Here is a 13,409-nt window from a genome sequence, read left to right as displayed (position 1 = left end):
TGATGTATTTGGGGATACCTTCATCAACAATCCTTAGACAACAAAGATTTGATCTGAACAGTTCATTGTATTCCTCGGAGAGCCGACGAGCAGTAGATGAGACAACGTCCTGTTTACTTGAAGCAGGTGCTGGGTCTGCGGGTGGTGAACAGGGGCTTGTTGGGCCGCTGTGTGCGATGAGGAAGTGGGAAGATGATCTTGGAGTTCTGTGATAGCAAAAGATACAGAGAAAATATTAATTTCATATACCATAAAGAGATTCACCTGGTTGGTAGGAATCACATGTGTAACTGGTAGGAATAATTTCATATAACTGCAAATTACAGTGAGTGGACAGATACCATAAACAAGTCTCAGAACAAATTAACGAGGATTAAGCGCTTACATCAAGACTGGTATTGAAAACGAACAAAGCAATCTGTACAGAATATCTACTTTTTCTCACTACCACTACCACTCATCACTTGCACATGTAAAGACACCTTGCTTCCATGTAAAAAAAAATCAAATCTTTTGATAGGTGTGTGTCCACTTTCATTTCTCAATTGCTTTATGAATAAGAAATAGAAAAAAAAAATAGAAAATAAAAAATACTATCAAAATATGTAACGGTTTGAATATCATATTTAATTAATGCTTGCAGTTTGATAGGCCAACAACAAAATAACAATTTGAAATTCAGTGAAACCTGTCTATAATGACCACTCAGGCCGAAGACAATACAGGTCTCCATGTACGTTTGCGGTTGTCTTTTCAGACAGATTCCCTAAAGCCCTTACATCATTTATCACGTAAGTTATTTGTACCAACATGTTTACTCTCTGCAATTCAGATGCCATTCGAATTTGAAGTGAGATGCAAGTACTCTCTAGTACCTTTTAACATTTTCCAATGAAAATCAATGACAAAGTTCTTCAGGCAATGTTCCCTAGAATGTCACCTAAGCCGAGAGTATTTCATGAAAAGTTCTGTCAGTGATTTTCACTTTGCCTTCAGCCAATCAGATGCAAGGATATCCAGTAGCTTTTAACAGTCGTCAGTGAAAAAAAAACATTTGTTTCGTGTAATGCTCCCCAGGTATGACTGTAGCATATGGTATCAAACTTACCAGGAACTGCTTGATGTGGGGCCTCCTGCACTTGGATGCTGGGATTTCTTCCACTCTGATGATCTGAATAGAATGAGCACGGGCACGATGCCTTGCTCCCATGTCACGGTCTGTCAAAATTTAAAACAAACAGGTTCAGTATTTGACTTTTAGGAATAATCAAAAGCCTAACTTGAGTAGTTGCAATGACTGAAATGAAATCAACAAGAACGTGTTTTCAAAATAAACCATTGTTACCATATCATTTATTATATCTAGATCAGGCAATTAATTGTCAACCGAACATGAAATACAGGTTGAATACAAGGCATGCTGAAAATCACAACACAGAAATGCAAACATGGGCATGTTAATTGTCTCTCATTGATTGGGAAAAGACCATTCTACTGAGAGAACACCATGTTTATTTTACTAATTACTGAGCAATTACAATTTTCTTACCATTCATAAATAGCACATGATTTCATTCAAGCGCTTTTCGTGCTCATTTTTTTTGGATTCTGCGTTGATTCAATTTTGCAATAATTTCCAGAACTAGAATTATTTCAATAATTTTGTTTTATACCAAAGCTGCACAAGGCAATTTCTCTTTTCTCAAATACATGTCAGCATATTTTACTCTGCCCACAATCTACAATCATTACCTAAAAAATAAAATTGTAAATATTATATTGCTTCCAAATCACAGACAAGTTGTACTTTTGGAAAAAAAGGAAAGATTCCATTCAAAGCTACAGGCCTGTAAAGCAAGGTTAATTCTTTCAAAGGCATTGATTGAGCTTGTTTGTTTTCACTATGTAATGTACAAGACTAACTTACAGCATTGAGTGACAGCTGCAGCAGTGGTCAGGTCACGGTACTCCCTGTACATGTTGTGGGTTCCACTCCTGGAGTCATAACGAAGCCACACACCAAAGTTCTTGATCTTCTGGGGCTTCTTCTCATAGATCTGCACAGAAATATATAGTTTTTCATCTTTTCATCAGGTGCTAGGTTAATTTACTTGCCGTTCAGGGCATGTAGGAGGATCATAACATATTTAAGGACTTGGAATAACTTCGCAATGGCTGGATTTAGTAAGATGGTGAAAAATTGAATGTCTTCAAAACTGCCGCATCAATCAAAATCACTAATTGACAATAGCTATTCAGTATAGATTTGTACTATAACTAATTTACTATTGGTGTCGAAATTGAGCATATACATCTCATTTCAAAATATTTTATTTCCACAAAAGTGATGAATCTATTTCTATATATATATGTATTTTTTTTTGGGGGGGGGGTATAAAAAAGCTATTTTCGTACCTTCCTGCAGCTGCAGATCTCTCCACGAGACTTCTTCATCTTTCGGAGCCTGTTACCAAAGTACCAGAAGCGGGACTTGGCAGTGACTTCATCTGGGGCAAAGATTCGCATCTTGAAGAGGGGTGGTAAGGGCTGCCTCTCGGTGGGCATCTCCCGGCCCACCACCAGGAACTCTGTCAGCTGAGGGGAGTAAACAAAGGAAAAATCTTTCTTATTTTACATCAGATTTTGATGAAATTTTCATCATTGTGCTTGTCTGATTTTTCTCTATTAATTCAAAACAAAACTTTTCTGAGGTGGACTTGACCTATAAAAACGAAATCTATAATGCAGAAATGTTGGAAATTAAATTGAACCCCATGTACATGTTTAAGGGCTAGATCTTTTAGAGGGAAAGTACAAATCTTCGGAGCGAAATTTTCAGGTTTTGTGGCAGTATGTATGTGTGTGAATATGCCTTGGCGTCCCAGGCTTCAATAGGGAGTAAGCCTATGTACAGTAGATGACTTTTACTTTACTCCCCAGAAGCCTCCAGGTTACCACCCCCCCCCTGCCATTTAGAGTCAGGGCCAGTCATGCCACAAAAACTGAATCACTTCTGTAACACCCTCAACTCATTCAAAATCTCAAAGAAAAAGGGCCTTATCCTGAAATAAGTCACCTCTCTTCTCATGTGTGTGCGCTCGTTGTGTACAAAGTCAATGGGCAGTAGAGGCGCTGGTCAGAAAATTGGGATTTTCCCAGTTCACAGGGTCTGTCTCAGTTTTCAAAGATTTCTCTACACAAAGTCACAAGATTCAAGAAATCACCTGTCAAGTGCCGAAACCAATCAAGTGCGCTTATCATGTTATTATTATCGATATCAGGTTTCATAACAAGTCAAGATTATTGGAAGACAGCAAGTCATGAAAAATAGACAGTGAACTGGGGAGAATCGAGGTCACTGAATCTATTTATTTATAATTTTAGCACTCTCAATTTCCGTAATTGCTGTCTTTGTCCCGCAGCGGGAAGTAAAAAAAAATCGTCCCCTTAAACAAGGACAGTCTCAATTTATCAAGACATAATTTGTCTTGGTTTATGAGGATATTTGTTTTGGGGGACAATCCCAATTTTTAGAATTAGACCAGCAGCAGCGCCACTCCTAGTACCAATGAGGTCCAAACATTAACATGTATGGACCTCATAGGCGACATTACCCAAAAATATGGGTTAGACAATGCTGTTCTGATTTCCAACCCAAGACTTTGGTAAATGTACGCCTTAATACAAATTGGAGTTACGTGATATGACTTTCATTTGTTGGGGAGATATTAAAAGTATTAATTAAGTAGTTCAAATTAAAATATATTATCATTAAACTTACATTTCAGGCCCTTTTGTTGATTTTCGGTGAGCGTTCCACACAGCTGCGACGAGTGATCAACTCCGAAGTGATACGCGAACTGGTCAGCTGATCGGTCAGGTGATCGGTAGATTATCTTCTTGTCAGACGTTCATAATTTATGTAAAGCGTATCAATCTTCAGTATCTTGATTCCAAAGTATCAGTATTGCAGATAAATGTCATTATTGATTGGAATCAGTGGCGGATCGGGGGGGGGGGTGGGGGTGGGGGTGAGCATTTCTGCCCGATCCCCCTATTGAGATTTGTAGTAAATATTTTGGAATTAAATACGTTGTTCATACTAGTTGTGCGACCCCTCCCTTATGATGATCACAGCATTATTTGTAATGGGGATATTTCGTTCATAATTATTCTTGTCTCTTCTTTCTCCTTTTTAGCCTTTTTTTGCTTGTTAAAACCTTTTTTCCTTTTTTTTTTGGGGGGGGGGCTCGCCAAATTTTACGTGGGTCAAAATTACCTTCATTTTTTTAGTGACAATCTTTTTCATTTGTCCAGTTCTACGCGAGACAAAATTACCTTCGATCATTATTATAGTTAAAAACTTTTTTTATTTTTTATTTATTTATTTATTTATTTTTTTTTTGGGGGGGGGGGGAGGTTGCCAAATATCACGCGAACGTTTGTCAGCTTTTACTGTTTTATTCGACTTATAATCAAATATTAAATGGGGCTTACCACAGTTTTTTTAAAGTCAATTCATAAGAATATTCCTCCTCGGGATTTGAGCTTTCTTTCATGAAATATCAATTTTTTCATGATTACCAAAAATACTTAAAATTTTTTATCGGTGTATGCCTATAAAGCTTTAGCTCATGCGTTGCGCCTGCCATATTTTAATGCTGATCAACTTTATGCTTTTAATGAATTCCTAAAAACAATAAATTCTCAGATCATCAATTTTGTCGCAATCGAATAATTCGATTGGCTCTCTCTATCAGTTTTGAATATTCATAAAAAATATCAGCTCGTGCTTTTTGCTCATAATATTTTGATTAGTAAATTCTTCTCTTATATAATCGAGTCGGATAGATAGATAACTAGAGAGAGAGAGTTGGGGGGGTCCCTCAGCTACTTGTCCTCGCTTATTTGTTATTATTTGTTATTATGCTCATGTTGTGAGAGCTTTGTGTTTTCACATTTTTTTCTTTTTCAACCTTTTTATTGTCTCGGAGCTTCCCTCTATTTCTTTACACTATATTATAATGTAGTCCTGTTTCAATCATTGGCGGCGGAAGCCCCAAATTTTAGGAGGGGACAACCTAAAAAATTTTGACAAGCAAAAAAAAAGGCTCTCAACCCAAACATTTTAGGGGGGACGTAGGAAAATAAATTGACAAGCAAAAAAAAAAGGTCAACAACAAATTTAGGGGGGAACGTCCCCGCTTCCGCCGCCTATGGTTTCAATTCTTTTTTTGTTCTCATTTCAATGAAAACATCATTATTAAACTGACGTACATGTAGAAGACTTTATTACGAAATTTTGACATTGTTTTGTTTCATTTGTTTGGCTTTCTTTTTTTCTTCTCCTCATCTTCTTTTTCTTCTTACTTTTTCCCTTTCCTTATTTTCTCTTCAGTATTTCATTCAGGTATCCGCCAATTTATACAACACCAAGCATATAGAGGCGGATAATCAGTGAGGGAGCATGACGGTGTGCCGCTCTAAAAAAAGGAGGAATATTGGAAGAAAAAAAAAAGAAGAAGGGATGGGGAAAAAATAAAGAAAAAAAAAAGATGATGATGGCAATGACGATGATGAAAATTATCTTGGTGATGATGATGGTTGTGGTGACGGTTGTGGTGATGATGATGGTGATGCTAATGATAGTGGTGATGATGATGATGACGAGATGTAATTTTGTTATTTTGTCTTTGAAAAAATTAAGTAGTGCAAAGTTGAATTCATTTAAAGTTTATTATGAAAATAGCAGAAAAAAAATTGGTATGCGTTCGAGGAAAATCCATCCCCCACCAATCTTTTTCAAAGGTAAGATTTTTTTTTTGCCCGGGGGGGGGGGCCACTTCCATTCACGAGTGGATACCATGCGCGACCATGGGGTCTCGAAAAGCACCCTAAACACGTAATTTCCATATTCTGAAAATGCACCCCTTAACAAGTATTGGCGTGTGAAACCCTACCCTTAACAAGTATTGGAAACAAAACGATACTCTTGGCAAATATTCCCTGAAATGAACCCCTAAACAAGTACAGGAATGTTTTATTGTTACGGGTCCTTCGGTCGTCGGCTTTACCTTATTTGGTTTAGTACGACCCCACCTTCTACACCTCGCGCAAATTAGACCCTAAACACGACGGTTTTCCTAGCGAATTAATAGATACCCTTTTTTCGTTATTTTTGTGTTTTTGACACCCTTATCACGTTACGTAGGTAACGTGCCCTATCGTGAAAAGGACATCCTTTTTACGTTTTTTTTGGTCGCGCATGGTATCCACTCGTCAATGTAAGTGCCCCCCCCCCGGCCCCCCGGGTTTTTTTGTGACGGCGTAGGCCTTTGCAAGCAGCTATTATTATGGTAAAAAAAGTAAATGAAATGTCAAGAAATACATGATAATGATTTTTATGGTACATTTTAGTAGGCCTATATCAATTCATACTTGTTATCAAAAAGAAAAAAGTGGGTCGTTACGGACCATTAAAAATGGGAAATTTGGGCATTTTATATTTAGGATAGAGCAACTGCTCGTTATAGACGTCACAATAAATCAAGCATTCTAAATTCTATCAACTCCATTTTTTGTCAAATAACACCTTCATCGATATTTTGAAATGATTTTTCTCATATTTTCATCATCTTTTTATCAGGGTGAAATTCCCCTTTAATTTACAAAACAGATTCGCAAACAATATCAAGAGTAGTGGGAGGCAAGGGTGGAAATCTAAGGTAGGGGACCAGGGGCTGGAAAACAGGCAAACAAAAACAAACTAACAAAAAAAAACAAAAAGGAAGGTTTATCACCCCCAAAAGAAGGTCGTCTCGTCCAAAATACATGTTTTACTTCGATTTAAATGATGTAGGCCTATTTCTTTCCATCATATATAAAAGAACAAAAATAGTAGGGGGACATATTTGATAATGTGCCCCTACTATTTTGGGTTAGGGGGAAGTGTCCCCCTGGGATTTGCGCCCATGTGGGTGGGGGGTGCTGCACCTCCTTTCGGAATCATTATGGAACAGTGTGAATAGTCGCTGTGATTTCGATCTCATACCTATAAAAAAAAATAGAACAAAAGAACGCCTTGACCACAGGCCAAAATGCCTAACAATTTTTCCGCGGCATTAACAACTCTCGTAAGGGGCGCTCCATTTATAAATAGAGTTGCATGTGTAGCTGTCTATGGCAACAGAATCCATCGCAGAATTGAAGCCAGAAGCGTGGGAATTTGGCAGAAAATTCAAGAAAAGAACCGGTGAGTACCGATTTAAGAGTAATTATATATTCATTAACATTTATTGAATCATAACAATAAAGATTTTTTACGGAAAGAAAGCTTAGTTCCAAGCTAGGGCTGCCCAAATGCGCGTGAGTGGAGTCTCAGTTTCTTAACACGGGTAAGTATTGCGGTGTCGCCTAGAGTGAGCAGCTCCTAGTCCTAGAAAGAAGCCATGGCCACTGACGAAATGAACAGCAGTGAATGGAGTAATGACTTAAACAGGATAATGCCACAAAAAGAGAGAACACAATGCAATAATTAACCTACTAGTAGGCCTACAATCCATCATGTCCATGGTTGAATGATGACCATCCATATTCCCAGAATTGTAGAACAGCACTGCACAGCTCAGTGCAGTGCACACAGCATTAACATTACAATGCCACACCAGGCAGTGGCACTGCACTGCAGTGCGGTTCTGCTGTGTCCGCCGATCGTTTCGAACCCCTAATAAATATATCAATTTCTCCACTAATATTTTCCAAATGTTCATGAAATCAACATTACATTATAAATTAATTATTATCTAATCATATTTATTTTACAATGATTATATTCGGGGACTGGGGAGGGTAAAATAAGCTACTTTCTAACCTGTCCTCTGAATTTCATTTCGTGTATAACCCACGAGGAAAAGGACGAAAAGGCCGACGAGTGTCAGAAAATACAGATGTGGTCAATAATTAAAAGAAAAGATCATTATATTTTTGCTCAATTCACATGCATGGGCATATTTTAAATTTATTAAAATATTTATAAATATAAAAATTGTTTTATTAAAAATATGTGAATATGATTATAAGGTAAAATACGAAATGTAAATATTTTGCTATGATATTTTTAAATTGGTAAATTGACGATGATTGAAGTTGTACGATCAATATTCTTCCGGGGAGCATAACAGTTTACAGTGCCAATTTAAAAGCCACGCTAAATTTTAATGATTTAAATTTATCAATCGTAAAAACATCCCCCTCATATCATGGAACAGTTGAGAAAGAACATTGCTTTTGATTGCCGTAGTTAATTTCTCATAATCCCTTTTTTGCAATGCATCATAACCCGGTTTCTTAATTTTTCACTGCTGTATAGGTCCATGAAAAGTGTTAAAGCAAGGACTTTTTGTTTGAAATGAATTATGCGACCCCCGGGGTGCAGCCACTGATCTCTCCCCTAGTGGGTGCAGCCCACTGAATAAAATCCCGGGAGGGGGTGGGTAGTCTGCTATGCAGACTCTGAATGGCTCGTGAGGTGGGATCTGCAGGTTTGCTCCGCAAACCAGCCTGAAAGGGCGAGCGAAGCGAGCCATTCGAGCCATTTCAGATTTACAGCCTCAGTAGACCTAGTCTGCTAGTGCAGACTCGTTGAATCAGCTGTGATACACACACTGCAGATGTGGGTCTACATTTTGTAGACTAGGGGGGGGGCACTGATCATCAGTGGAAGAGGGCAGTCAAATATATTGCTCTACACACGCGTGACCCCCCCTTCCCCCCAAAAAAACGCGTTTAAAAGGGTGTTGCTTTTTTTCAGTTTCAGCGGGCCGCGCGTGCACTCGTTAAGCGGATCAAAAACACCGATTTTAAAAAAGGGGTAGTTTTGAAAACTGATCAGTGGTCAATCGCAAGGTAAAACATATTTCGGGTATTTTTTCCCAAAGATTTATTCTAAAGACTAGCCAAACGTGTTTAGGGTATGTTTTTTTCCCCCAAGCTTTTTCCCGGGTCATATTCTGGCGACAACTTGTTTAGGTGCCAAAATATGTAAATAAAGCCCCCGAAAAAATTGTTGAGGGGGTGTTTGGAAATAATTTGGCCAAGCTTGTGTACAGCAATACATTTGTCTGGCACCCCGGGCTAAAATTTTATCCTTTTTTGTAAATTCAATAATGTGATAGATGCCGTACAGATGTGGCATACCGTGGGTTCATGCATTAGGAGCGGGCACCATCATATACAGCAAATATTAAGTGGGCTCGCGAAGCGCACTCAGTTGCTATATATAGCCAATGACCTAATGCTAGGAAACATTTTAAGAACTGTGCCATATTAAACGAATATGTATCTCACTGATCAAATAGTGCGAGCGCGAAGCGCGAGCTGATAATTTTTGATATTTAGGGACATTATAAGCAATTTTTAAAATCATGATACGTACCTGTCTCACTAAACAATCGATGCGATCGCGAAGCGCGAGCTCAAATTTGCGTATATATTGACCCCAACTAAGGACATTTTACGGATTATTTTTAAGGAATTCATTTTTATAATTACACCTACATGAAGCACTTTTTCTAGTTATTGTAATCATGAACAGGATCTCACTGATCAAATATTGCGAGCGCAAAGCGCGAGCTGAAAATCTTTGAATTCAGACCTAAATAAGGCTTATCTGTAGGAATTTAGATTTGATTTGATTTGAAAGAGAGTATTTTCTGAATATTATGTCAAAATCTTTCACAAAATTAGTTTTTATAAGATTTTTTTACTCATTACGCCACTGGATGAACATAATGAAGAGAAGCATACAGTATCCCCGGCTTTTAACCTTGTAAATATATTTATCAAATTTTGATAAGTCACGAATAATATTGGACTGAGATTCAAAATGCATCAGTTTAGTTATATCATTATACAGTCAATACGGATCTCAGTAATTATTCCTATCTCACTCGCTTGCTTAAAATCTATTCTATAGATTTCTTATTCTGTGATATGAGTATAGCGAGGCATCTTGTGTATTTAGTTGGGGAATCCTTTACGTTCATAACAAATATTCTTTTTGCTGGTCGCTCACCATTCACTCGGTTATATACAGAAGCACATCAGCCGCGGACGGCAATAAGATACCAGAATTTATCCCTTTGTTATTGTTTTATATTGGAATTCAATATATTTACCCATGCACTTAACAATTTCTAGGTCCGTAACCAAGATTATGCACCTTCTGCCAAGAGGAGGGGCTGAAAATATTTTGATCCATATATTCCGTGATCGGCGGCTAAACATGATAGAAGCTAACATAATGCTAGTGTGAAGCGCGAGATGAAATTATATGCACCTGAAAACGTGATATTCTAAAAAAAAAAAAAGTTGCCATAATCAAGATGGGTATTCTAACCAAACAAGTGATGCGAGCGCGAAGTGAAACTTCGTAATACTCCGACCCATAGCACAAATGATGAAAAAAGTATGCAAAGCGCGAGCTGAAATTTTGGGTGATTTAGACCTAAAACGGATCATTCTAAGCAGTGGGTAATATGAGAGGGGAAAAATGATATTCCGATCTGCAAAAAAGGACGGATTATAATGAAGTTTTTAATAAACAATGAGATATGTATCCAATAAGCAATTATTGCGAACACAAAGCGTGAGGTGATATTTTTTTTAGGTCTATATAGACTTAAAAATTAAAGATTCTATTCATTATCATGAAAAAAAGATGGGTATCTTGCTATATATACGGTGCGAGCGCGAAGCGCGAGCTGATTTTTTTTATGCTCAAAGTATATTATTTTAAGCACTTAAAAACAAAAAATATAATGCGAGTGCGAAGCATTAGTTGAAATGTTTGATATAGTGATCCGAAAGAAAGCATGTTAAGCACTCTTTGACATGTAGGAACACTATGAAAAAAATCATTTAATGCTACTGTATGAGACCCCGAAGCACGAGCTGAATTCGGGGGACATTTTAAATACCTTGAGTACTCATAATGATTGATGAACAGGGAAAGTTTCTAATTGATTGACAATGCAAATGCAAATCTCTGAAAATAAGCAGGCATCTATACTGATCTGAACCAATACAGAGGTAATCTCAAAGACTGGGAATTCGGGAAGAGGATCCGTCTATGCGAACCCACATAATTATGTAGCGTGAGATGAAAATTTTCGATACTCACTTTTTCGTAATTATGAATAGAATGCAATTGCATATAATCATTTTTGCATATTGATTCCAAAACGGGATATTTTATGTTTCATGTTATCCTGTTGAGAAGATTATTATCTCACTCCAGGCAATGTGATGGCGCGAAGCGTGAGCATTTTGTTTTGTTTCATATAATGACCTGAAAGTTTTTACTAAAATATTCTCTATTTGTGTCAGTCACTTTTCTTCCTCATCTTTATCTTATTTATATGGCTTCACCCTTTTCCTTTCGTATATTTCTCCCTTTTTTTTTGCCAATTAAAAAAAAAAATCAATTTTTTACTTGTCAAATTTCTCGTGACCCAAATGATCTTCATCTTCAATCTCTGTCAACCACACAACCACACTACCTTCTTACATTTCTTCATTATTTCAGCAACAAATATCTACATACCCTCTTCGTTCTGCAGCTGCTTCTTCCTAGTATGTCATTCCAAAATCCAGAAAACAGGCCGGTTTCAACTCCTTTCAATCTCTTGCCCCCCCCCCCCCGTCTTTGGAACAAACTCCCTCCATCTCTTCGAAACCTCTCTTCCGTCTTGACCTCTTCAAAACATCTCAAAACACACTTATATAACCATAAACCTTAACTTGTCTTATGCATTAACAGCGCTTTGTATCATCTGGAAATATCGCTATATAAATCCAATTATTATTATTATTATTATCTTGCAGTGATTTTTTTTATATTCAAAACAGCACCCTTAAAAAATCGTCCCCAGTGCCCTGGATAATGATAAGGTCTAACCATTAAATTTCTAGACAATGTATTATAAGGAGAAGTAACTTGCAGGTCCATCGAAATTAATAGGATGTTGAGGGGCCGATCCCACATCCAACAACGGTGAAGGGGAACAAACTCGTCACATTTTCGATCATGACCTCAAAGCCTGCATGGTCGGGTAGTTTTAAAACGACTATGATCATGTAATTATTTAACCAAATGTATATAGGTATCTCATTAATCGAACGCGAACTGGGAATTCATACTCACTTGGAAAAGAGTGGTATATTGTGACGCCACCGTCATTGAGAGGATATCTAATATAGGTCATATAATATATATAGATATCTTTTAGAATAAACTGACCTGAAAACAAATTTCAGTAGGAATTCGTGTACAGGATAGACCCTACTCAGGCTATCTAGTCTGGGGCCGGGAGCCAGCGGAATCAGCCTATACCACGTTCCATCTTCATGACCCCCGATACTGAATGTTCCAACTATTTCTCTATTTTTTATAAAAATCAAATCGGTTAGCGATATATTTTATTTTTTTATTTTTTTAGTATTAGTATTTTTTTTGTCTCAGTGATAGATCTCTCTTATTGTAGAAAACTAGATTAGCACTCCCGGCCTTGTCCCCTATTCATCTCTTAATCTACTTTTATATATTTTTTAATGTCCCTTCTGTATATGTATATATATGTATGTATGTAGCTCTGGGGAACCTTGATTTAAGCTACGCCTACCACTGTTCTCTTCATCCATTTCTTTCACACAATATTTAAATAAAAGAGTTGCCAAAGCTGTAGTACATGTATAAGTTCACCCCATTTGTATACTTTCTCCCATACGTGTACTGTATCAAAGCAATATAGCTTTGATCCAGCTGAGGCATGGCGGCTTGTCATTGTTCAAAACCCACCTTCACCCGACAAAGGAAATTATAATTGGTATGGTGTCGAAAATCTGTCTATCTGATGGTCAATCGGATCGGGGTCGCCCTAGCCACTAACCTGTTTCTTTGGTCTAGTGGATAAGGCACCGGCCTTCAAAGCTGGGGGCCTGGGATCGATTTCCCGCAGAGACATTTTTTCGGCATCACCAATTTTTCCAAAGGGTAGATAGCTCTGGGGAACCTTAATTGATTTAGGCTACGCCTACCATTGTTCTCTTCATCCATTTCTTTCACACACACACAATATATATATATATATATACATATATATATATATACAAACATTTGTTTTTCATTCAGATTATTGGTCTTCTTACCCGTCTTCTTAATACTTATGTCCTTTGCATTTATATTAATTGTTGTTACAATTAAAAGGTGACTGATCTTTACTCAACAAGCTTTGCTTTATACATACCATCTGGAGTGTATCGTGATATTCTCAATTAACAGATTAATCGTTGATGAGTGTTACTGTTATTCCTACTGTTTTTTAATCTCATTGAAATTGTACATGAATGAA

General features: G+C 37.3%; 1 protein-coding gene across 1 annotated transcript; it reads right to left on the bottom strand.

The window, feature by feature from the left end:
- On the bottom strand, positions 1-7,960 carry LOC121411806 (60S ribosomal protein L18a-like). Its single transcript, XM_041604673.1, has 5 exons — positions 7,871-7,960; positions 2,416-2,595; positions 1,928-2,057; positions 1,109-1,218; positions 1-206 (listed from the first exon to the last, which is right to left on the bottom strand). Exons 1-5 carry the CDS (start codon positions 7,886-7,888, stop codon positions 114-116), a joined length of 531 nt encoding a protein of 176 aa, XP_041460607.1. The 5' UTR covers positions 7,889-7,960; the 3' UTR covers positions 1-113.
- Positions 7,961-13,409: the final 5,449 nt, after the last annotated feature.

The sequence above is a fragment of the Lytechinus variegatus genome, chromosome 3 (genome assembly GCF_018143015.1).
Source record: "Lytechinus variegatus isolate NC3 chromosome 3, Lvar_3.0, whole genome shotgun sequence".
Taxonomy (NCBI): Eukaryota; Metazoa; Echinodermata; class Echinoidea; order Temnopleuroida; family Toxopneustidae; genus Lytechinus; species Lytechinus variegatus.
The sequence above is the reverse complement of the archived record's forward strand: the minus strand, read 5'-3'. Positions and strand labels throughout refer to the sequence as shown.

Excerpts from the sequence above, each read along its gene's own strand:
- LOC121411806 (XM_041604673.1), bottom strand. Across the intron at positions 2,058-2,415 it reads AGATCTGCAGCTGCAGGAAG|ATCTATGAGAAGAAGCCCCA; the intron begins GTACGAAAATAG and ends ATTTCTGTGCAG. Across the intron at positions 207-1,108 it reads CCCACATCAAGCAGTTCCTG|AACTCCAAGATCATCTTCCC; the intron begins GTAAGTTTGATA and ends TTGCTATCACAG.